We start from the raw sequence: 22,139 nt of genomic DNA, 5'->3' as shown, positions 1-22,139 counted from the left end.
CTCCTCCTCCTCCTCGTTGACCCCCGATTCCCCGTCCTTTCTCCCTCTCCCTTCCCTCATTTCTCCCTCTTCCCTCCCTCATTTATCTTCCCTCCTCCTCCTTCTCTCCTCTTCTCTCCTCTCCTCTCCTCTCATCTCATCTCATCTCATCTCATCTTCTCTCCTCTTCGCCTGCATAATGCTGCGTGTAATATCACGGTGAGACGTAGATGTCGCGGGTGCATTGATGCTGCAGAGTACGTGCTTGGCGAGGCACATGTTGTGGGACATGCATGATTTATGAGGGATGGGGCCTGCGGCAGAAGCTCGTATGGGGACGGAGGCCTCTCCTACGTTCACTGGAGGTCTTTTATTTATTTGATTGTTTTTTTTTATTTGGTTTATTTGTATTGGTTATTCAATGTTACTTTTTCTTTTTTTGGGGGGGGGGGGTTAAGGTTGTTAGATATGTGGGGATTGATTTTTTTTTCTCTCCATATCCTTCGCTATGACCATATATATATATATATATATATATATATATATATATATATATATATATATATACACATATATACATATATATATATATACACATATATATATACATTTTTTTTTTAACTTTTATGAATACGAATCATACATACTTTTTTTTTTTTTTTCCTTTCCTCCCTATTTCACTTTCTTACTATACTTCTCTTTCGTGCTTTCACTCCGTCTCTCCCTCTGTCTTTTTACTATTCATTCTCCTTCGTTCTCTTTCCCTCTTTTTCTCTTCTCATTGCTATCTCCAATCCATCTCCACCTCTGCTTCCATTCCTATCCCTCCTCCTCCCTCAGCCGTACTATCCATCAGCCTCCCTCTCTCTTATCCTTATTCTCACCCACCCTCTCCCTCACAACACCACCCTCCTTGTCCCTCATCCTCACCCTCCCTCTCCCTTATCCTCACCCTCACCCTCCCTCTCCTTCACAACACCACCCTCCTTGTCCCTCACTTTCTCCCTCACCCTTACCCTCCCTCACAACACCCTCCCCCTTATCCTCATCCATTATCTATCCTTCCGCCCACGCTGCAGGAAGGAGATGCAAGTTGTAGCGTAATTAATGCATTAAGGATCTTGCAAGTTTGCGATGGCCATTAGGTGGTGCTAATGACAGAGTTCGGTGTATAATGCCAAGTGCTTTATGTGGAGAGGGGGAGGGGGAGGGAGAGAGAGAGAGGGAGAGGGAGAGAAAGGGAGAGAGAGAGATTAAAGGGATTTTGATAAGTGAAATGGGAGAGGGAGGGGGGGGAGGGAGAGAAAGGTGGGAGGAGGAGGAGGAAGGGGGGGGGGCGAAGAGGAAGCATAGGAAGAGAAAGATAAAAATAAAGGGTGTGATCGGGCGATATAAGAATGGGAAACAGAAAATGTAGAAAAAAGATAACCAGGGAAATGAGAATAGGGATAGATGAATAAAAGAAGTGAATGGACACAAATTTGAATAAACTAAGAGGTGGAGTGGGGGGGGGCTGAGCGCAATGAGGCAAGGTGGAAAGAGGAAGAAGGGAAGGAAGGAAACGGAAAATAAAAGGTGAACGGGAAAAAAACACAGAAGAAAAAGATAGAAAAAGAATGAAGGGGAAGAAGGAAGGGAGAGAGAGAGAGAGAGAGAGAGAGAGAGAGAATGAGGGAATAGAAGGAAGGGAAAGAGAAAGAGAGAGAGCGCGAAAGAGAATGGGGGAATAGAAGGAAGTGGAAGTGAAAGAGAGAGAAGCCCGAAGCCATGGATATGCAAATTAAATTAAAGCAAGAGCAAGCAAGGAAAGGGAAACAGAGTGCAAAGGAGAGTGGCAAGCAGTGTGCAAGAGTGCAGAGAGAAAGGTGGAAGGAAGGAAGAAAGAAAGGGAGGGAGGGGGAAGGAAGGAAGGGAGGAAGGAAGGGAGGAAGGAAGAAAGGGAGGAAGGAAGAAAGGGAGGGAGGAAGGAAGGGAGGGAGGGAGGGAGGAAGGAAGAAAGGAAGGAAGGAAGGGCGCTGCATTTCAGCCAGCTATTGATCATAATGAGCGCCCACGGTTGCAGGTAAAGGCGCTGATGGAGCGGGACAGCCAGACGACCTGACCTTGTGAGGGAGGGAGGGAAGGGGGGGATGACCTGGTGTCTGCTTGGTTTGACCTTTCTTTTATTTTTTTTGATCTTCTGTACATTCATTTATGATCTAGTTTATTTAGTTTTGTTATGAAAAGAATGCTTGATATTGTTATAGATTTTTTATTATTATTGTATTTTAAAATCGTTCGCCCTTAATGAATTGGTATCGTTTTCTAAAGACTTTAAATTTTTGCAGATTAAGATTTTTTTTTTTTTTTTTTTTTTTTTTTTTTTTTTTTTTTTTTTTTTTTTTTTTTTTTTTTTTGTTAATAGAAATGTAAAAAATAATTTGAGGTGTAATTGAAGTTGGTAGCTTAATGCTTTATTCAGTATTACCCAATATTACTTATTGAAATAGGTCTCCTTATAACTTCAGATATACAAAAGCAAGGGGAATTTCTCTTTTCTCTCTCTCTCTCTCTCTCTCTCTCTCTCTCTCTCTCTCTCTCTCTCTCTCTCTCTCTCTCTCTCTCTCTCTCTCTCTCTCTCTCTCTCTCTCTCTCTCATCAATAAAGGGTATTTATCTCAGAAAAAAAAAATAAAGCCAAGAAATATTTATTTTCCTTTCTTACACCTTGATGCCAAGCTCGCAAACCTGCACTCGCACTCTTGCACACAGCAACGGTGCAATAGCAAGGTCGGTAATATTGCACAACCTCTTTCCCGTCTCTCGACTTTGCGACCCTGATTTAAGAGACGGCTTGTTTCGGATGTGCTTGCGTGTGCTTCAGAGATTCCGGGTTGCGAACGAGCGCTAATTGGGTGAGTGTATTATAATGGAGTGGATGTGAGGTAGGGGGTTCATTGGAATAATGATGGGTGGGGGGTGGGGAGGGGGAAGGTGGAAGGTGGAAGGTGGGTGGGGCGCGGGGTGGGTGGGAGGTAGCTGTGATTGTGGGTGAATGGTGAATGGGGAGTAGCTGTCGGTATGGGTGTAGAGAGGGGAAGGGGGAGAGTAGAGTGAGAGTTGTGGTGTGAGGAAGGGGGGGGGTAGTAGAGGGGGAGAGAGCACGCAAGCAAGTGAGGGAATCTTGTGTGCTGCTCTTCATGTGCCGGTTCTCCTGCCGCAGTGCTTCCCCCCCCCCCCCTCTCTCTCTCTCTCTCTCCCATCGTCTTCCTCCCCTATCCCCCTCAACCTTCCGTCTCTCTCTCCCTTCCCTCATCGTCTTTCTCCCCCTCTCCCTCCCCTCATCGTCTTTCTCCCCCTCTCCCTCCCCCCCCATCGTCTTCCTCCCCCTCTCCCTCCCCCCCATCGTCTTCCTCCCCCTCTCTTCACCCCCATCATCATCCTTCCCCTCCTCCTCACCCCCATCATCATCCTCCCCCTCTCCTCACCCCCATCATCATCCTTCCCCCCCTCCTCCCGTCTCCCCCCCTCCCTTCCCCCTCTCTCCGTTCTCCCCATGAGGCACAGCAAAGGACCCGCCCCTTTTTGTAGAAGCGAGTCTATTCATCCATTTCACTTCCACGAGACTTTTTTTTCCCCTCATGGGTCGTGGGGCTCCTTAACGTCTGTGGCCCCCTCCCCTCCCCTCCCCTCCCCTCCCCTCTTCCCTTTCGCCTGAAGGACTCTCTCTCTCTCTCTCCTATCCCCTTCCCTCTCCTCCTCTCCCCCTCCCTCTCTCCCTCTGTCCCCCTCTCCCCCTCTCGCCCTCCTCTCCCCCTCTCCCTCTCTCCCTCTCCCCTCCCTTTACTCCTTCCCTTCCCCTCACTCCTTCCCCTTCGCCGCATCGCCAGGTATAGTCCGTTCCGGTTAAGTGGGACGCGGAACGGCTTGCAAAGTCAACCCTCGCTTCCGTCGGTCATCTCTCTGGACGTAGACATTTCCCTTTCATTTCCCTCATGTCTTCTGTCCAGTGACGGCAGAATATAGGAATTTCCAAGCGTCGCCTCTTTGAAATTCCCTTTTTCCTCTTCGCGGTCCAGTTAGGCGGCGTTTAGTGTGTCGCTGCCATATTAGCAGTCGGCCTAGACCACGTGGGTTGGCCCTCGATAAAGCGGACAGTCATGAACAGCGACCGTGTGGTGCAGGTGGTCCCCTTCGCCAGGTCGCTCCAGGTGGAAGTCCGCTACGGGCCAGGTAAAGTCTCTCCGGCGGGGAGGTCTCTTCTTTTCTCTCTCTTTCTCTCTCTTTCTCTCTCGCCTGTTCTTCCTCCCTTCGTGAGTTCTCCTGTTCACGTGTGAGTGCTAGGAGGCGAAGGGAAGGGAAGGAGGGAGGAGGGTGGGAAGGGAGGGAGGGAAGGCGAGACAAGACGTCCTTTAATTGATCGCGTTTGTCTTGGAATGGAAAGCTCGTTTGCTTTATTAAACGCGGGTCTCGGTCCTACGGGTGCGTCGTCGAGACTTTGCAGGAGACGGAGTGGATTAAATTTGTCGTGTGTGTGTGTGTGTGTGTGTGTGTGTGTGTGTGTGTGTGTGTGTGTGTGTGTGTGTGTGTGTGTGTGTGTGTGTGTGTGTGTGTTTGTGTGTGTGTGTGTTGCCGGATGGTGTTGGGGCGGGAGGTGGAAGGAGAGCGAGATCGTGTTTGAATAGCTCAGTTTACCCTGCGGGATTGTCGGGCTGTAACGAAAACGGGGATGTTTAATTGCGGCGGGGGATGATAGACCGTGGAGTGCAATGTGTGCATCTCGTTATTACAGCTTCTATCTTGTTTTCTCTCTCTCTCTCTCTCTCTCTCTCTCTCTCTCTCTCTCTCTCTCTCTCTCTCTCTCTCTCTCTCTCTCTCTCTCTCTCTCTCTCTCTCTCTCTCTCTCTCTCTCTCTTTCATTCCCAGATGTACTTCGGCTAATGGTACATTCCCTTTCTCACATTTATAAGGAAGGAAAGAAATGCCTGATACATTTTTCGGTTAGTAACAGAAATACTTTCATGTGCCCAACGTTTCAGTCCAGTGGTACTCTAAAAAAAAAAAAAAAAAAAAAAGTGGGCAGACAACTGACTTCCTCTCAGGATATTGTGAATATCGAGATATCGAGGGGAGAGGTTTGGGAGAGGGCGGGAGGATTGCAAAAGAATGGCGAGGGTTGCTCTAAAGGAAGCACGGTTCCTTTCATAGTTATATATATTTTTTTGTTTATCTTTCTCTCCCTCTTTCCCTTTCTCTGTATCTCCCTCTCCCTCTTTTCCTTTCTCTGTATCTCCCTCTCCCTCTTTCCCTTTCTCTATATCTCCCTCTCCCTCTTTTCCTTTCTCTATGTCTCCCTCTCCCTTTTCCTTTCTCTATATCCCCCTCTCCCTCTTTCACTTTCTCTATATCCCCCTCTCCCTCTTTCCCTTTTTCCATATCCCCCTCTCCCTCTTTCCCTTTCTGTCTCCCTCTCCCTCTTTCCCTTTCTCTATGTCTCCCTCTCCCTCTTTCCCTTTCTTTATAACTTCCTCTCCCTCTTTCCCTTTCTCATGTCTCCCTCTCCCTTTATCCCTTTCTCTATATCCCCCTCTCCCTCTTTTCCTTTCTCTATATCCCCCTCTCCCTCTTTCCCTTTCTCTGTCTCCCTCTCCCTCTTTCCCTTTCTTTATAACTTCCTCTCCCTCTTTTCCTTTCTCTATATCCCCCTCTCCCTCTTTCCCTTTCTCTATATCTCCCTCTCCCTCTTTCCCTTTCTCTATATACCCCTCTCCCTCTTTCCCTCTTTCCCTTTCTCTATATCTCCCTCCCTCTCTGCTTCTCTCTCTCCTCGTTCTCTTATTTTCTCTCCTTCCTCTCGTGTCAAGAATACTCTTAAAATGTACTCTACTTGGCTTTGTACTTAACAGGTGTCCTAACCATTGTATTTTTTTTCTCCTTTCAGACAAACCCAAACTCAAGATGTCTTCCCCAAGCGCCGCTGCCGACAACAAGTGTAAGTACTCGATTTACTATTACTTATAATTATTCTAGCTTTGTCGATTCGTTTGTTTTACGGTAAGTATGAGCGGTCTTGTTTGGAGAATAGGGAAGGCTCGTGTACGTGTTTGGAGAACAGGCAAGGTTCGTGGACGTGTTTGGAGAATAGGCAAGGTTCGTGGGCGTGTTTGGAGAATAGGGAAGGTTCGTGTACGTGTTTTGAGAATGGGTTTCTGGCGATACGCAAGATGTATCGTCGGATAGGTGTTGGATAGCCCATAGTCCCTGCACGATGGGCTGTGTGGGATGCCGCGATAGATACCGGCGAAGGGGTGTGTCTGCTTTCAGTGATGAGGAGAGGAATATTATGTATATGACATGTATAATATATATATATATATTATATGTAGTGTGTGTGTGTGTGTGTGTGTGTGTGTGTGTGTGTGTGTGTGTGTGTGTGTGTGTGTGTGTGTGTGTGTGTGTGTGTGTGTGTGTGTGTGTGTGTGTGTGTGTGTGTTTGTGTGTGCTGATTTTTCCCCTGGATTGAAACGCAAACATGGATAAAGTTAGATTTGTCTGTCTGTCTGTCTGTATGTATGTAATTCCCGACGTGAAGTTGACAATGCAGACGTCCAGAACCCAGGCAGTCGAGTCTGTAGATGCAGCTTCCGAGAGAGAGAGAGAGAGAGAGAGAGAGAGAGAGAGAGAGAGAGAGAGAGAGAGAGAGAGAGAGAGAGAGAGAGAGAGAGAGAGAGGGGTCCACTTGCACAAAGACGAGCGCCGAGGACCCATTGTCGGCACGCTGCTCGCCCGCACAATGCTCCTTAGGATGCTCCCCGAGGCTTGGCTTTCGGGTGTCCTCCTCGCCCGTTGGTGTCTTGTGCTTCGGTCTGGTTGCGATGGCGTGTATGTTGTATGTTTTTTGAAGGGGGTGAATGGGTTGGGGAGGGAGTAACGTTTGGTTGTTTTGGGTGAAGATTTTTTTTTTTATATGATTTAAATTATGAGGATATTACCGTTTTTGGTACTCCTCGTGTGTATAACCCTTTTCCTTGACTTGTCTCCGTCGTTATATCATCTAATCGTTCCCTCCTCTCCCTCCTCCCCTCCTCCCCTCCTCCCCTCCCCTCCCTCCTCCCCCCTCCCCTCCTCCCCTCCCCCTCCCCTCCTCTCCCTCCTCCCCTCCCCCCCCAAATCTTCCCTCGTCACGACTTTTGCTCCATCATCCTAACCTACTTCCCCCCCCTACACCCTTATCCCCCCACCCCTTCCCCCCACCCTTATCCCACCCACCCCTAGCCCCGACTTCACCTGCTCCACCCACCCCCGTTCGTAAGGGTCACATCGCCGTGCTAAGGCGACGACAAAAGAACTCTTAAGGTCTACACGAACTGCCGGCGACGAGGAAGTAACGTTACTCCGGGGAGATGAGGTCAAGAGGTCGACCTCGGATGGGGTGGGGAGGACAGTAGGAGGGGGGAGGGGGTGGGGGTGGAGGTGGTCTTTGGTCACGTGTAAGACGCTCTGAGATTCCTTGGTGTTGTCGATAAGGAATAAAATCCGGTTGACCTGTTTCGGGACATTACTATGGCGAGTTCACAGCGCGTAATTTTTTTCATAATGTTGAATTTAAAGACAAAGATGTTTTGATGTAGGTTTTAATGAAAAAATATATTCGAGTAATGGATATTGTCCAGTCATCTAGGTCTTCACTCGTTATTTGCATATATACGGGGGGTTGCGAGGTCATATGGTGGGGGGAGAGGGTAGAGGTATGTGGTCAGATGGTACAGGGGGAGGGGCATATTGGTCAAATGGTACAGGGGGAATGGGTATAGCTGTCAGATGGTGCAAGGGGAGGGGCATAGTGGTCAGATGGTAGAAAGAAGGCAAGCATGGCGGTCAGATGGTACTGGGGGCTGGAGGGATCTGGTGGGGGAGTAGGGGGGGGGTGATGTTGCCCTGAGTACCCGCCACGAGCAACGGTGCCGCTTGCCTTCTTTGGCGTCCTTTGTTGCTCCTCGTGACCCGTAATGGGCGAGAGAAAATAGGATGGAAATGTGGAGGTAAAAAAGGCAAGGCTTTGTTTTTCTTGTTGTTTTTCGTGTTTTTGTTCTTTTTTCCGGTTTGATTTAGTTCGTTTTTTTTTCTACTATTTCGGTTTTCTTTCTACAATTCCTAAATTAGTGATTTTTTTTTGTACAGACTTGCATTTGAATTTCGGCTCCAAAAAAAAAAAAAAAAAAAAAAATCTTATGAAGGGAGAGACTTCCTCTTTGCAACAATATCCGTGCAATGAGCAAGTTGACTGACAATTGCAGGGCCGTGCGCATCCGTGGCTCTACAGCACGGACCGGACCCCGCAACTCTTGCTGTAGTTTTGCTGTATTAAACCGGTCGTAGAGGCGCGCGCGCGTGTGTTTTACGATGGAAGTACTGGTGCTAACTCCCAGCCGCCCTTGCGTCGCTACAGCTGATTTTTCTCTCGTTCCAACTTTTGTCTGTCTGTGTGTCTGTTTTGTTTGTTAGTTTTTGTGTCTATCTTTTCTATCTTTCTGTCCGTCTGTCTGTCTGTCTCTCTCCGTCCTTCTTTCTCTCTCTCTCTCTCTATCTCTCTCTCTCTCTCCTTTCCACTACTCCTCCCTCTCTCTATCTCTCTCCTTTCCCCCTACTCCTCCTCCTCTCTCTCTCTTTCCCTCCCTCCCTCTCCCCCTCTCTCCCCCCTCTCTCCTCCCTCCCTCCCTCCCTCCCTCCCTCTCCCCCCTCTGTCCTCCCTCCCTCCATCTCCCTACCTCTCTCTTCTTTCCCTCCCTCTCCTTTCCCTCCCTCTCTCTCTCTCTCTCTCTCTCTATTTCACCTAGTGGCTTCGCAAATATTTTACGCCACTAGGTGAACCCTGTCTGCACTATTGTGTGATGTTCTCCATTTTTATGCAACTTCTGATGTCCATTTCTCTCTCTATCTCTCGATCTTTATTTCTATCTCTCTCTAAAATACACACGCACACTCTCTCTCTCTCTCTCTCTCTCTCTCTCACTCACTCACTCACTCACTCACTCTCACACTCACACTCACACTTACACTCACACTCACTCTCACACATACACACACACACACACACACACACACACACACACACACACACACACACACACACACACACACACACACACACACACACACACACACACACACACACACACACACACAACAAAAAAAAAAAAAAAAGAGAGAGGGTGTAAATGTCGACCCAGGCCGGAGACATACCCAGCCGGTGCAACTTTACGGTCTCACGTGAAAAGCAGTTTTTAATGTTTGTATTATTATTACCAATTTATAGTTACTGCCGTTCATGTTTTTTTGTATATAAAATTGCTATAAATGTTAACAATCGAAAATGAGGGGGAAAGAGGAAAGGGGGGGGAGGAGGGGTGGGGGAAGGGAAGAAGAGGAGAGGGAGAAGAGGGGAAAGGGGGGAGGAGGAGGAGAGGGGAAGAGGGAAAGGAAGAGGATTTGGGGAAAGGGTGAAAAAGGGGAGGGGGATAGGAAGGGGGGAGGCATCCGAACACAGGCCTGGCATTATGCTCGCGGTGAGTACTCCACCTGCGAGAACCACCTGTGTTGCAAGCCATTTTCCGGCCGGTAATTACATCCTCCGCCCTCGCCCGATTACCCGAACGTAGGCTGGTTCATGGCGCTCTTTCTCTCTCTCCCTCTGTCTTTCTCTTTCTCTCTTTTCTCTCCCTCTCTCTTTCTCTTTCTCTCTTTTCTCTCCCTCTCTCTTCTCTCTTTCTTTCTCCCTCTCTCTTTCTCTTTCTTTCTCCCTCTCTCTTTCTCTTTCTTTCTCTCTCTCTCCCTCCCTCCCTCCCTCATCGGCCGAATAGGTGTCCCACGCGCCGCCCATATGTATGTGTGGGTAAGAGAAAGGAAAGGCTTGACCTATTATGCTTTGTGCGCGTGTGATCATAGCGGCGTCATGTGCGTATGTAAGTATGTATATATTCAAATGTATACATGAACGTTCATACGGATACAATCCATCAAATTGCCATTTTAATTGTGCTGTATTACTATAGCGCACTTATTCGCCGGTTGTAAGAGGCGCTCTTTTGAGTTTAATGTACGGCAGTGGGCGTGCTCTAGTCGAGGCCAACAGGTGGGTGCTGATGTATGGGCGGCGGGTGGCAAAAAGGCGAAGGGACGGAGGAAGACTAACAGGCGCCCTCCGCCCTTCGCCCTTCGCTTGTACTACTTTTCATTTGGGCACGTGGGCGGCGGGCGTGCTAACCTAGTTTTTTTTGTATTTTTGTGTATTATTATTATTATTGCATTTGCTGTCTTTTATATACACGTGCATTTGCTTTCATATATGTATAAATGTTGATGCATTTATTTTTGTATATTTTAGCGAATTAAAAGATATTATTCAACCTCACTTCGTCTCTTTTTCCCCAACCTCTCTTGTACATAAAAACAGCATTTTCACGATTTTGTTTTGATTTCTCTATAACGCCTTTTCCTTATTTTCAATGATTTATCTATAAACGTATCAATATTTATACGATTAAAACCCATGTTGAATATACAACACGGTCTCCTATAATCTATTACTTAATAGGCTAACGTCCAAAAAAAGTACAAAGTCGAAAGGCCATTTATGTATATGCTATCCAATCCTCTTGCACAAAAGGATGGAAAGATTAGGAGAGAGCGGGGATGTCTAACGCCACTGATTGGAAATTGATGGATTAGCCTTCTGTTGCTAGGCTGAGGAAAGAGGGGAAAAGGAAGTGGGGGAAATTCTTCCGTGTTTTTAATTTTGTATTTTTGGTTTGGATTAGTGTTTTCGTTTCGTCTCTTCCCTCTCTCCCCTCTCCTTCATGTAGATTCATCTCCGCCAACGAAAGATAATACATGATTAAATCAAATTAACCATAACAAACCCGATAATCACGATAGATCGATAAAACTAAGGAAAGGAAAAGAAAAAAAGAAAAATATCCTACCGGTTATTCCCCATCTGGCCGGCCGCTCTCTCTCTCCCTCTCTCCTCTCTCTCTCTCTCTCTCTCTCCCTCCCTCCCTCCCTCCCTCCCTCTCCCCCTCCCTCTCCCCCTCCCCCTCCCCCATGGGCGCGCGCGTTACCGAGACCCCTTCCGCGCGGCCTGTCGCTCCGGCCGCCTTGGCTCTGAGGCTTCGATCCGCGCCGGGCCGGTCTTGCTGCTGATGATGACCCACTGCTTCACTTCCGAAAGGGTCGAGTGGTCGGGAGAGAGGGAGAGGGAGAGAGGGAGAGGGAGAGAGATGGAGGGAGGGAGGGGGAGAGGGAGAGGGAGATGGAGGGAGGGGGAGAGGGAGAGATGGAGGGAGGGAGAGGGAGAGAGATGGAGGGAGGGAGGGATGGAGGGAGAGAGATGGAGGGAGGGAGGGGGAGAGGGAGGGGGAGAAATAGGGAGAGAGAGGGTGGGGGGGGTATATTGTGGGTATTGGTGAAGTACTTGGTTGGTTGGTTTCTCTTTGTCTTTCTCTTTAGTTGGTTGTTTCTTTCTTTTTCTTTTTGGTTGTTTTTCTCTTTCTCTTACTTTTTGGTTGGGGGTACTTTTTTTAGGGTGGGAGAGGGTTGGGGATTTTTTTTTTTTTTTTTACATGTTTTGAGAAATGTAGTATTTTTATTTTTGTATATGTTTCTTAGGTGAATCGCTTTTGTTTTAAGGATTGTAGTGTGAAGGATTGTTAATTTATCTATCTAATTTGGTTCATTTTCTCTTCCCTAGTCATGCTTCCTCTCTTTCTCTCCCTCTTTTCTTCCTCCTCCACCCTTCCCTTCTTCCTCCATCTTCCTTCCATTCTTTCTTCCACTCTTCCTCTCGCTCTTCTTTCTCTCCTTCCCCCTATTTTTCTTCCCACCCTCCCCCTCATTCCTCCCCATGTTCAGGCTACTAAATCCCCCCCTACCCCCACCCACCCACCCACTCCCTACTAACCGGGATTTCCCCGAAGGTACTTGGGCGATCCGGGGGGGGGGGATGGGGTAAAGTTGGGAGAGGAAAACCCGTAGATTTTCCCGCATTCCACGAATGATGGTTGACTCAGACTTCCGTTTTTTGTTGTTCTCGATGATGATGATGATGACGTCACTACTTGACGTGACATTGAGAATTTGATTTTCTTAATCGGGAATGATTAAGAGGAATTTCCCGCTGAGAGGAAGTTTTTTCTTTCTCTCAGAGGTCTTTGTCCGTGTGACAATAAAGATCGGTGGAAACAAAAAGCAATAAACGAAAAAAAAAGAAACAAAGCGATTGGATGTTTTTTTTTTATAAAGCATAAATAGGCGAAATTATATGGCTTGTTTCCATGTGCTCAGAGCGGGACAGTAGACTTCAAATGTGAGGGGGAGGGTGCGGGGGGGTGATGGGGAGCGAAGGCGTCCACAAGTCTACGGTGAGAGTTTGCCCCACTTGAATCGATGACTCTTCCTGTTTTCTGTAAGAACTCGTACCTCCTCCCCTCCACCCGTACCGCCTACCCCCTACCCCCTACCCCCTACCCCCTCTGCTCTCTTCCCCACCCCTCCTCTTCTCTCCCCTCTCTTCCCCACCCCTCCTCTCCCCTCTCTTCCCCACCCCTCCTCTCCTCTCCCCTCTCTTCCCCACCTCTCCTCTCCCCTCTCTTCCCCACCCCTCCTCTCCTCTCCCCTCTCTTCCCCACCTCTCCTCTCCTCTCCCCTCTCTTCCCCACCCCTCCTCTCCCCTCTCTTCCCCACCCCTCCTCTTCCTTCCCTATCCCACCCCACCCCTCCCCTCCTCTCCTCTTCCCCCACCTCCCCCTTCACCTGTGACTAATTCAATATCACCTGAGTCCTTACTTTTGTTTATGATAATTTTGTGTTTTTATTTTCATTGATTTTTACTAGTATTTCTTAATTAGTCTCTCTCTCTCTCTCTCTCTCTCTCTCTCTCTCTCTCTCTCTCTCTCTCTCTCTCTCTCTCTCTCTCTCTCTCTCTCTGGGTGATGGGGATATGCAGTTTTTCCTTTGTTTAATCTCAATTGAGCGTTTTCATCTATATCATCTTCATATTCATGTTTTACGAAATTGAGGGAACTAATATATATTTTTATTTTCAAATTATTTTTTCTATATTCCTTTTATTTATTAACTCATTTTTCCCAATTCTCTTTTCTTTTCGTGATATATGTCGGTGGATCCTCGTGCTCCTCCTTTAAGCTCTTGTTCTTTGCTTTTCTTTAAGTCTTGTGCTGCTAAATGCTTTGAATTATGTACGTCTTCAATTCGGGGTTTACTTGTCTCTGTTACGTGTATGTTGGGAGTTGTGTATTTCTCTCTCTCTCTCTCTCTCTCTCTCTCTCTCTCTCTCTCTCTCTCTCTCTCTCTCTCTCTCTCTCTCTCTCTCTCTCTCTCTCTCTCTCTCTCTCTCTCTCTCTCTCTCTCTCTCTCTCTCTTTCCCTAATCCTTTATCTCTCTCTCCTTCCTTCCCTCTTGACCTCCCTCTTTCTATCTCTCTCTCTCTCTCACTCCCCCATTTCCTTTCTTCCCTCTCCTTTCTCTTCTATCTATCTTTCCTATAGTGTGTCTTCGCCATATTTCGCAAAATGTGTGATACTTCATGTCCATGCTAGCACTCGAATTTTTGGTCGCCTGTTCAATCCAGCCTCAGCAGAACTGGAATCCTGTTTGACACGGCCTATCCTGTAGGCCTATTTCCCGCTTGATTGTGTTGTTTATTTTGTTTGTTGTGTGTGTGTGTGTGTGTGTGTTGTATTTTTATTTATTCATTTTTTATTGGTTTTATTGTTTGTGTGTTTATTTGTAGCTGTTGAGGGAGGGAAACGTGTTGATAGGAAACAGGAAGAGGGATTTGGAGAGGGGAGGGGAAGGGAAGGGAGGGGAGGGGAGGGAAAAGTAGTAACCTAGTGCGGGGGTCGCCCATGAGTCACCGCTAGCCTTCCCCTCTCCTTTCCCCTCCTCTCCCCTCCTCCTCCTCCTCGCGCCCCTCTTCCCCTCCCCGCCCTGTCCCCTTCTCTCCCCTCGCCCCTCCCCCTTGCAGGATGGGATGAACGAGGTACGATAACTGCCCTTTCCGCGCGCCGTAACGATCCCCCGCATTGTTTCGCCATTTTCGACTTTATACTTGCGATGGAAACTTTAAACCCCTCTTATTCTCATTCTCTCTCTCTCTCTCTCTCTCTCTCTCTCTCTCTCTCTCTCTCTCTCTCTCTCTCTCTCTCTCTCTCTCTCTCTCTCTCTCTCTCTCTCTCTCTCTCTCTCTCTCTCTCTCTCTCTCTCTCTCTCTCTCCTCCCGCACCCACCCTCATTGTGTGTATATATGCATATCCATATACCAGTATACATCTAACATAATTTAATCTAATTTTGATTTAATAACGCGTATAATCATATACATATACATATACTTATATGATGAATTACAACGTATCCACAAACCGGTGCACAAAGACTCTGTATGTCAGTCTGTATTTCATGCCTTCAGTCTCTGTCTCATATACTATCCTTCCCGCCTTTAAGGTGAAATATAACCATGCCATTGTGTCGGAGATGTTCTTGAATCAAAGCCGTGGTCTCGGGAAAGAGAGACAGACGAGGATAAATATGAGAGAGAGAGAGAGAGAAGACCGGATAAAAGGCAATAGATAGCGAAAGGGCAAAGAGCGAGAGAGAGAGAGAGAGAGAGAGAGAGAGAGAGAGAGAGAGAAAGAGGACCGGATAAAAGGCAATAGATAGCGAAAGCGCAAAGAGAGAGAGAAAGAGAAGAAGACCGAGGACCAGATAAAAGCCAAGAGACAGCGAAAGGGAAGAGAGAAAGAACCCCGATTGCCTGTCTGAGACCAGCAGCATCTGCGGCGAGGCGGTGTCAATGTTCGTGCGGAATGGGACGTGTCGACGGTCTACCTGGCGACCCCCCCCCCCCCCCTCCCCCCTCTCTGTTGCCGCGGCCGCCGACTGCCCCGCGGCTCCAGGTTGTCTGAGGGGGAGGGAGGAAGGGGGACAAAGGGTGAGGGGAAGGGCAGGTAGGAAGGGAAGGTGGGGGGGGGAGGTCTGAGGGGATGGGAAGGGGGATACAAGGACAAGGGGAAGAGAAGGTGTGAAGGAGGGATGGGGGAAGGGGTAGAGGGGTGGGGAGGTGTGTGTGGGGAGGAGGGGGTAGAGGGGAAGGATGACTAGGTGACTTACCTGTGTTGCCAGTCTGTCTGTCTCTCTGTTGCGTCTGCCATCAGTCTGCGTGTTTGTCTGTTTACATCTCCATGGCAACTGTAAACTTTGCCTAATTATTATTATTTTTTGTTCATCCGAGTATAATCATATTGTATTTAAATTTATCTCTGCGTATTTATTGTTTTTTTTTTGTTGAAATACATTTGCATATTTGTTTTCCACTGAATTGAACTTCTTATTTCAAGCATACCTTGTCAGACAGGATAAATGTTATGTTACGTGTGATTTATTTTCCCCTCTTCGTCTCTCCGTTTCCCCTCTTTCTCCCTACTTTTTTCTCCCTTTCCCCTCCCTCTTTCTCTTTCTGTCTCTCTCTCTCTCTCCCAACCTCTCCCCCTCTTTCTATTCTTCGGCTCTTCCACCCACTTTCTATCTTCCTTTCTTCCCCCCCCCCCTCTCTCTCTCTCTCTCTCTCTCTGTCCTTCCCTGATTTTCCCCTCCTATCTCTTTCTCTTACTTTTTTTTTCTTACATTGTCGTCTTTCCACTCTTTTTTTTTTTCTTTCTTTTTTCTTTTTTTTTAGGGTCGGAAGGGGGAAGATTACGCTTTTCGCTTCATTTGCATATTTCCATTCTCATGAGATTTGCTTCGTATTTTTCTTTTAGTTTTTCCCCTCTGTTTTTTCTCATTTTCTCCCTTTTCTTTTTTTACTTTTTTTTCATTTTGGTTTGTTTATTTTTTGGCCCAGTAAACAAGGCGAGGCGACTACACTTGACCTCGTATAAGGTCATGTAGAATAAGTCCTCCTTCACCCCACCCCCCCAAAAAAAAAAATAAAAAAAATAAACAAAAATGAAAAAAATAAAAATAAAAGGTATCTAGAGTTGTTTCTAAAAGTCTTCAAGTTTTAAACACAAGAACTCTAGTAGGATTTTTTAAATAATTTTTTTGATTTACTTTATTTTATTTTTCATTTTATTTTATCTTATTATCATTATTATTATTTTTTTTGTATTACTTTTTTGAGATGTGGGTTTAAGGGAGGGTAAGGTAAGAGGGGAATACTGGTAACTATATCAAAGGGAGAGAGGGAGAGGGAGAGGAAAGGGTAGGGTCGAATAGGTGTCAAGAGAAAAAGGGTACGCAGATGGCAGGGGGTCACACTGGTGCCAAAAAAAAAAAAATAAGGATACACACGTGGGAACGAGTCGAATTGGTACCAAAACAGGACACCCAAGTGGGAAAAGGGGCCACATTGGCACACAAAAGGTACCACGCAAGAGCTTGGGGCTCGAAACGGTGCCAAAGAATGAGACTACGCAGGTGACAGGAGTTCATTGGTCCCAGAATACGCAAGGTGGAAGGGGAGGGATAGGGATAAGGAGATGGGGGGTGGGGGGGGTCGTGATTCGGGTGTCACATTAGATCCTTCCCATTTGGCGGCTCAAAGGATTGGCCGGATCCTGTTGGTCAATCTTCTTGTGCGCCTCGTTTGCTGGGCTTTAGGGAGAAAAAAGTTATATTTCATATATCTTTTTCTCTCTCTCTCTCTCTCTCTCTCTCCAATAGTGGTTTCGGGTGAAAGGCTGAATAAAAAGCGGGAGAGAAAAGTCGTATTGGTTGGCATTTTGACCAAAGAAAAAAATTATATTTTTTATTTTATATATTTATTTATTTACTTATTTATTTATTTATTTATTTGTTCATTCATTTTAGATTTCTATCGGCTGTTTAAGATTTCTAGATAAATTATAATTTTTAAACCGATACATCCCCCCCCCCCCCCACACCCTTTCCGAAGTCCCGCAACCGACCGCAAGCACGACGGAGATTGGCTGCGGCTGCGGCTGTGGCTGCGGCATCTCACCTCCGGAGGCGCGAGACCGGCACACGGGACGCTAATTCCCGACGAGAACCGGCGCTGTCGGGAGGAAGGGGGAGGGAGGGAGGGGGGGGGGGGAACCGTGGGGTCTCTTCTGCGGGACATGAGGAGGTGGAAGGAGAAGAGGAGGAGGAGGAGGAGGTGGAAGAAGAGGGTAGAAGGGGGCAGAAGAGGGTGGGGGGGGAGAGAAGGTGGTGGTGGAAGGAGAAGGAGAAGGGGAAAGAGGAGGAGGGAAAAAGAATGGAAGGTAAAGAAAGAAAAAAGATAGATGGAAAAGGAGAAGACGAATAAGAACAGGAGGAGGAGGAGGAGGAAGAAGAGAGGCGAAATGAGGAAGGCCGAGAGCCGGAAAGGAGCAGTGCGCCTCGGAACCTTACCTTCCTCGTCCTGCCCGGCTTAGTCAGCCCGCCCTCGCTCTCTCTCTCTCTCTCTCTCTCTCTCTCTCTCTCTCTCTCTCTCTCTCTCTCTCTCTCTCTCTCTCTCTCTCTCTCTCTCTCTCTCTCTCTCTTTCGTACTCTCTCTCTCTCCTCTTTCCTCTTTCTCACTCTCTCTCCTCTTTCCTCTTTCTCACTCTCTCTCTCCTCTCTCTCTCTCCTCTCTCTCTCTCTCTCTCTCTCTCTCTCTCTCTCTCTCTCTCTCTCTCTCTCTCTCTCTCTCTCTCTCTCTCTCTCTCTCTCTCTCTCTCTCTCTCTCTCTCGCTCTCTCTCTCTCTCTCTCTCTCTCTCTCCTTTTTTTTTCTTTGCCTTTTCTTCCCCGCGTGCAATATTCTTATTTTTCTACCCGAGAGGCGCGCCAGACGGGCTGGATGGGCTGGGCGGGCTGGGCGGCTGTCCGACCCTCCTTCCTCCTCCTCCTCCTCCTCCTTACGGTCAACCTCTTCCTACTCCTGCTCACGTTCTACATCTTCCCTCCCACCCCCTTCTCATTCTCTTCCTCCTCCTCCTCCTCCTCCTCTTCTTCTTCCTTCTCTTCCCCTCTCCCTTATCCTCTTCCTTCTCTTCTTCTTCCTCCTCTTCATCCCCTCCTCACATCCACTTTTGTTTTTATGTTTGTGCCTTTCTTCCCTTTAGTTTCCTTTCCCCTTGCTTATAATTGATTGAGGATAACACTGTTTTCATATGGATGTTTTTTTTCTGGAAAAAAAAGGGTTTTCTTTGGATCTTTTTATATCTGTCCGTTTCGCATTATGTCTCTTTATATTCGTTCCTTTGTATCTACTCGTAATTGTCTTTCTCTCTCTCTCTCTCTCTCTCTCTCTCTCTCTCTCTCTCTCTCTCTCGTTATATCTTCGCATAGTTCCCACGAAGTTGCTTTTGCACACATGACTAAACAAGTCTGGTCCGAGAGGAAATTATCTCAGCGTATTAAAACTTGAAGCTCTGGGACTTTGCAATTTTTAAATTTTGATAGTCATGGTATTGCAATGTTTACCACTTTTTTTTATTATCTTTTTTCCCTTTTTTTTAAGTCTCGACCGTTGCGGATAACACCGGTGGTCACGCCGTTATTTGCCCTGCTTTTGTCTTTTTTTTCTTGTTTGTTACCTCTTCTTCTCTCTCTTGTCGCCCTCCTCTCCTCCCTACCAACCTCCTCTTACTCATCATCTTCTCCCCCCCTCCCCCTCCCTCCCCTCCACGTCCGTTATCGTTTTGCATCTGTCTCTTTTATTTCTTGTCTTCTCTCCCCCCCTTTTTTTCATTGTCCGCCCCTTCTCTCCTATTTTATATCGCTTTCCCCTCTTTCCCCCTTTTCCTTCCTTCCTTCCTTCCTTCCTCCAATATTTATCTTTTTTTTGTCGCTTCTCCTTTCCTCCTTTTCTCTTCCTTCGTTCGTATCCCTTCTACCCTCTCTTCTTCTCCCATCCTTCTCCTTTTTTAACATCGATTTCCTTTCCTCCCCCCTCCCTTCTTCTTCTTCTCCTTCTTCTCCTTCTCCTTCTCCTTCTCCTTCTCCCTCACCTCTTCTTCCCTCGTTCATATCCCCTCTACCCTCACATCTACTTCCATCCTCTTTTTTTTTCTTCCTTTTTTGTATAAATATCGCTTCTTTCTTCCCCTCGTTCGTATCCCCTCTTCCTTCCCTCCTCCCCTCTTCTCCCAGACAGCACACAGCAGACGGAGGCGGCTTGTGTCTGGTATTGATCCAAACGCGCACACAACCACACATGTGTATACCACACAATCAACCATAGACAACCACACTAGGATGCAATTTACACTTTGTTTTATTTTCTCTTCTTCTTCTTCTGCTTCTTCTTCATCATCTTCTTATTCTTCTACTACTACTATAAGCTCCTTTGATAAGACCTTGGTGTGTGTGTGTGTGATTCTAACGCCCTTGTACTTGTACTTGTTTGAATAGGTAGTGTGTAGTTATGTACGTAGGTAGATAGATGGGTAGGTAGGTATGTCCGTACGTATGTATGTACGTACGTATGTATGTATGTATGTATGTATGTATGTATGTACGTACGTACGTATATAAGTACGTACGTACGTATGTATGTATGTATGTATGTATTTTATTTAACACGCGGGACTAAAATGTCACGCAATTCATCAACTCTCGTGATTAACATATACACGAGCGTCGGCCTCGGTCCTTCCCCGCCGACAGTGCATGCCTGTCAATCGAGAGCCTCCCAAGTTCACTGGAATGGGCCCTCTTCTCCCCGAAATGTTTTGTTAACTTTAAAGCTGTCACTCTGTGAGGGTTTTGTACCTTTCGGTCCTCCCTTTCCTCCTCCTGTCTGTCTGTCTGTCCTCACTTTTTTTTTTGTCTTCCTGTTTCCTTTTTCCTCTCCTTTCTTTCTCTTTCTCTGTTCGTATTTCCTTTTGCGTCTTCCTCTTCCCGCTTCTTTCCTCTTCCTCTGTTCGTCCTCCCTTTTCCTCCTCTTTTTCCCTCGGATTTTATCTCTTATCATCTTTTATTTTTGTCCCTTTGCTTCCTTTCTCTTACCCACCCCCTCTTTCTCTCTCCTTTTCCTCATTTTTCCCTTTTTTCTTCTCTCCCTCCCTTTCACCACTTCTCCCTCATTCCCTCTCTCCTTTTCCTCCCACCCTCCATCCCACCTTTTCCTCACTACCTTATTCTCATTTTCTCCTTTCCTCCCGTCCTCTTCTCCCCTCCCACCTCCACCTATCCCTCATTCCTTCCATCATTCCCTTCCTCATTCCTTCCTTCATTCCCTCCCTTATTCCTTCCACCATTCCCTTCCTCATTCTTTCCATCATTCCCTTCCTAATTCCTTCCACCATTCCCTCCCTTATTCCCTTCCTCCTTCCACCCATCCTCCTCATTCACTAAGAGTACTAGAGAGAGAAATCCTTGCAAGTATCACCCTTAAAAACTCATCCTTAAACCCTATCTCGGGGGACACCGTAGGGTAAATAGGTGACAGGTACCGGGGGATAGGGGTGAGGTTGTGGGGGAGGAGGGAGGGAGGGGAGGGGGGGGAAGTTGGGAACAGGTGCCGCTGACTCGAACTGTGGCACTGGGGGGTTTTGTGCATCTGTTGTTTCCTTTTTTTTTTCTCTCTCTCTCTTTTTCTTTTTTTTTGTTAAAGTTATGCGATTTATTGTAGATTTTTTTTTTTTTTTTTAGGGGATTTATTTTTTTTCTATTTGTTTAGTGAGTCGTTTTCCGCGTATCTTGTTTTCTCTCTCTCTCTCTCTCTATCTCTCTCTATCTCTGTTTTCTCCCAGTTCTTGTTGCTAACCATATGCAACATCAAAGGTAACGTAGGCCTTTTACACGGGGAGTGGGGGGGGGATGAAAAGGGAAGTTAGTAAGTCGTGTTGATGAATAGCTGATCCATCCCTCCCTTCCTAAGTTTGTTTTTATGCTTTTGATTCGCCTGTCTTTTTTATTTTTATTTCATTTTATTATTTTTCTTTTTTTTTTATTCTTTATTTTTCTCTCGTCGTCGTTTGTCGGCGTTTTCATCATCCTTCTTTCCTTCTCTCTTTCTCCTCCTTCACTCCCACCTCTTCCCTCTTGTCCTCCTCCTCCTCCTCCTTTCCTCCCTCTCTCCTCATCCTCATCCTCCTTCCTCCCTCACTCCTCCTCCTCTCTCTTTCTCTCTCTCTCTCTCTCTCTCTCTCTCTCTCTCTCTCTCTCTCTCTCTCTCTCTCTCTCTCTCTCTCTCTCTCTCTCTCTCTCTCTCCCTCTCTCCACCTCTTCCCCGAATTGTTGACCGGAGACAGCAGGAAGTCAGCAGTTAAGTAAGCAGGCAAGCATGTGCGTTCGTTCCACCGGGCCGTGAAGGAGTTTACATACGGTGACTTTAACGCGATCGAATTGAGTCACAAGTTGTCCTTGATTAGTTGACAGGGACGTACATGTGTGCGTGTGTTTGTGTGTGTAGGGGGGGGGGAGGAGGGTCTGTGTGTGTATGTGTACGTACTTTTTTTTTTTTGTCTTTTTAGTTTATAGATGGAATGGTAATGAATTGAATTTTTTTTTTTTTACTTTTCTTTTTGTGTTTGTGAAATTTCCCGTTATTGGTGGGGGAAAAAACGAGACGCAAATGTAACAAACAAGAAAAAGAAACAAAAAATATGATGATGCAAGAGTGCCTTTGGCGCTGAGCCGCGAAGTGTGGCGTCGACGGCCACAGGAAGGTAATGGTGACGCAAACGGAGATGTCCTCGCGTCGCGGGTGATGCTGTTGACGACGGCAATGACAGCGCAACATAAGTATGACATATCATGGCATCGGTATCCAGGGGCCTCGACTTCGGCGGCAGCTCCCCTCACAGCCCACCACACGGAAGCGAGGAGATGGGTGGGTTGGGGTGGGGGATAGGGTGGGTTGGGATGGGGGAGAAGGAGGAGGAGGAGATGATCTGATGAAGGGAGGGTGGGAAGGTTGGAGGGGGTGGAGAGGGGGAGGGAGGGAGGAAGGGAGGAAGGGAGGGAGAAGTCGGTTGTAATTATCTCGTGGGCTGCTCTGAGAAAGCGGGGGGCGGGGGGCGGGCGGAAGGGGCGTGTTTGTTTGTTTTTGTTTGATTAATGATGATGCTCGTCGTCGTGTTTGTTTCTCCTTTTTGATTACTGTGATATTAATGTTATCCTTTTTAAGTCATCGTCATCCCCCCTCCCTTCCCCCCCTTACCCCTTACATCTTT

At 47.0% G+C, this 22,139-nt stretch overlaps 1 protein-coding gene across 2 annotated transcripts in view; it reads left to right on the top strand.

Annotated features, from left to right (window-relative positions):
• stai (stathmin) overlaps positions 1-22,139 on the top strand; it is an 86,299-nt gene that overhangs the window by 7,635 nt on the left and 56,525 nt on the right. For both annotated transcript variants that reach the window (XM_043016448.2, XM_043016446.2), the window contains exon 2: positions 5,899-5,949. In XM_043016448.2, the coding sequence (XP_042872382.1) occupies positions 5,916-5,949 (34 nt within the window). In that variant the 5' untranslated portion in view covers positions 5,899-5,915. The remainder of the gene's footprint in view (positions 1-5,898; positions 5,950-22,139) is intronic.

Source organism: Penaeus japonicus, unplaced genomic scaffold (genome assembly GCF_977035675.1).
Source record: "Penaeus japonicus unplaced genomic scaffold, GWHDUDI00000001_assembly GWHDUDI00000021, whole genome shotgun sequence".
Lineage (NCBI taxonomy): Eukaryota > Metazoa > Arthropoda > Malacostraca > Decapoda > Penaeidae > Penaeus > Penaeus japonicus.
The sequence above is the reverse complement of the archived record's forward strand: the minus strand, read 5'-3'. Positions and strand labels throughout refer to the sequence as shown.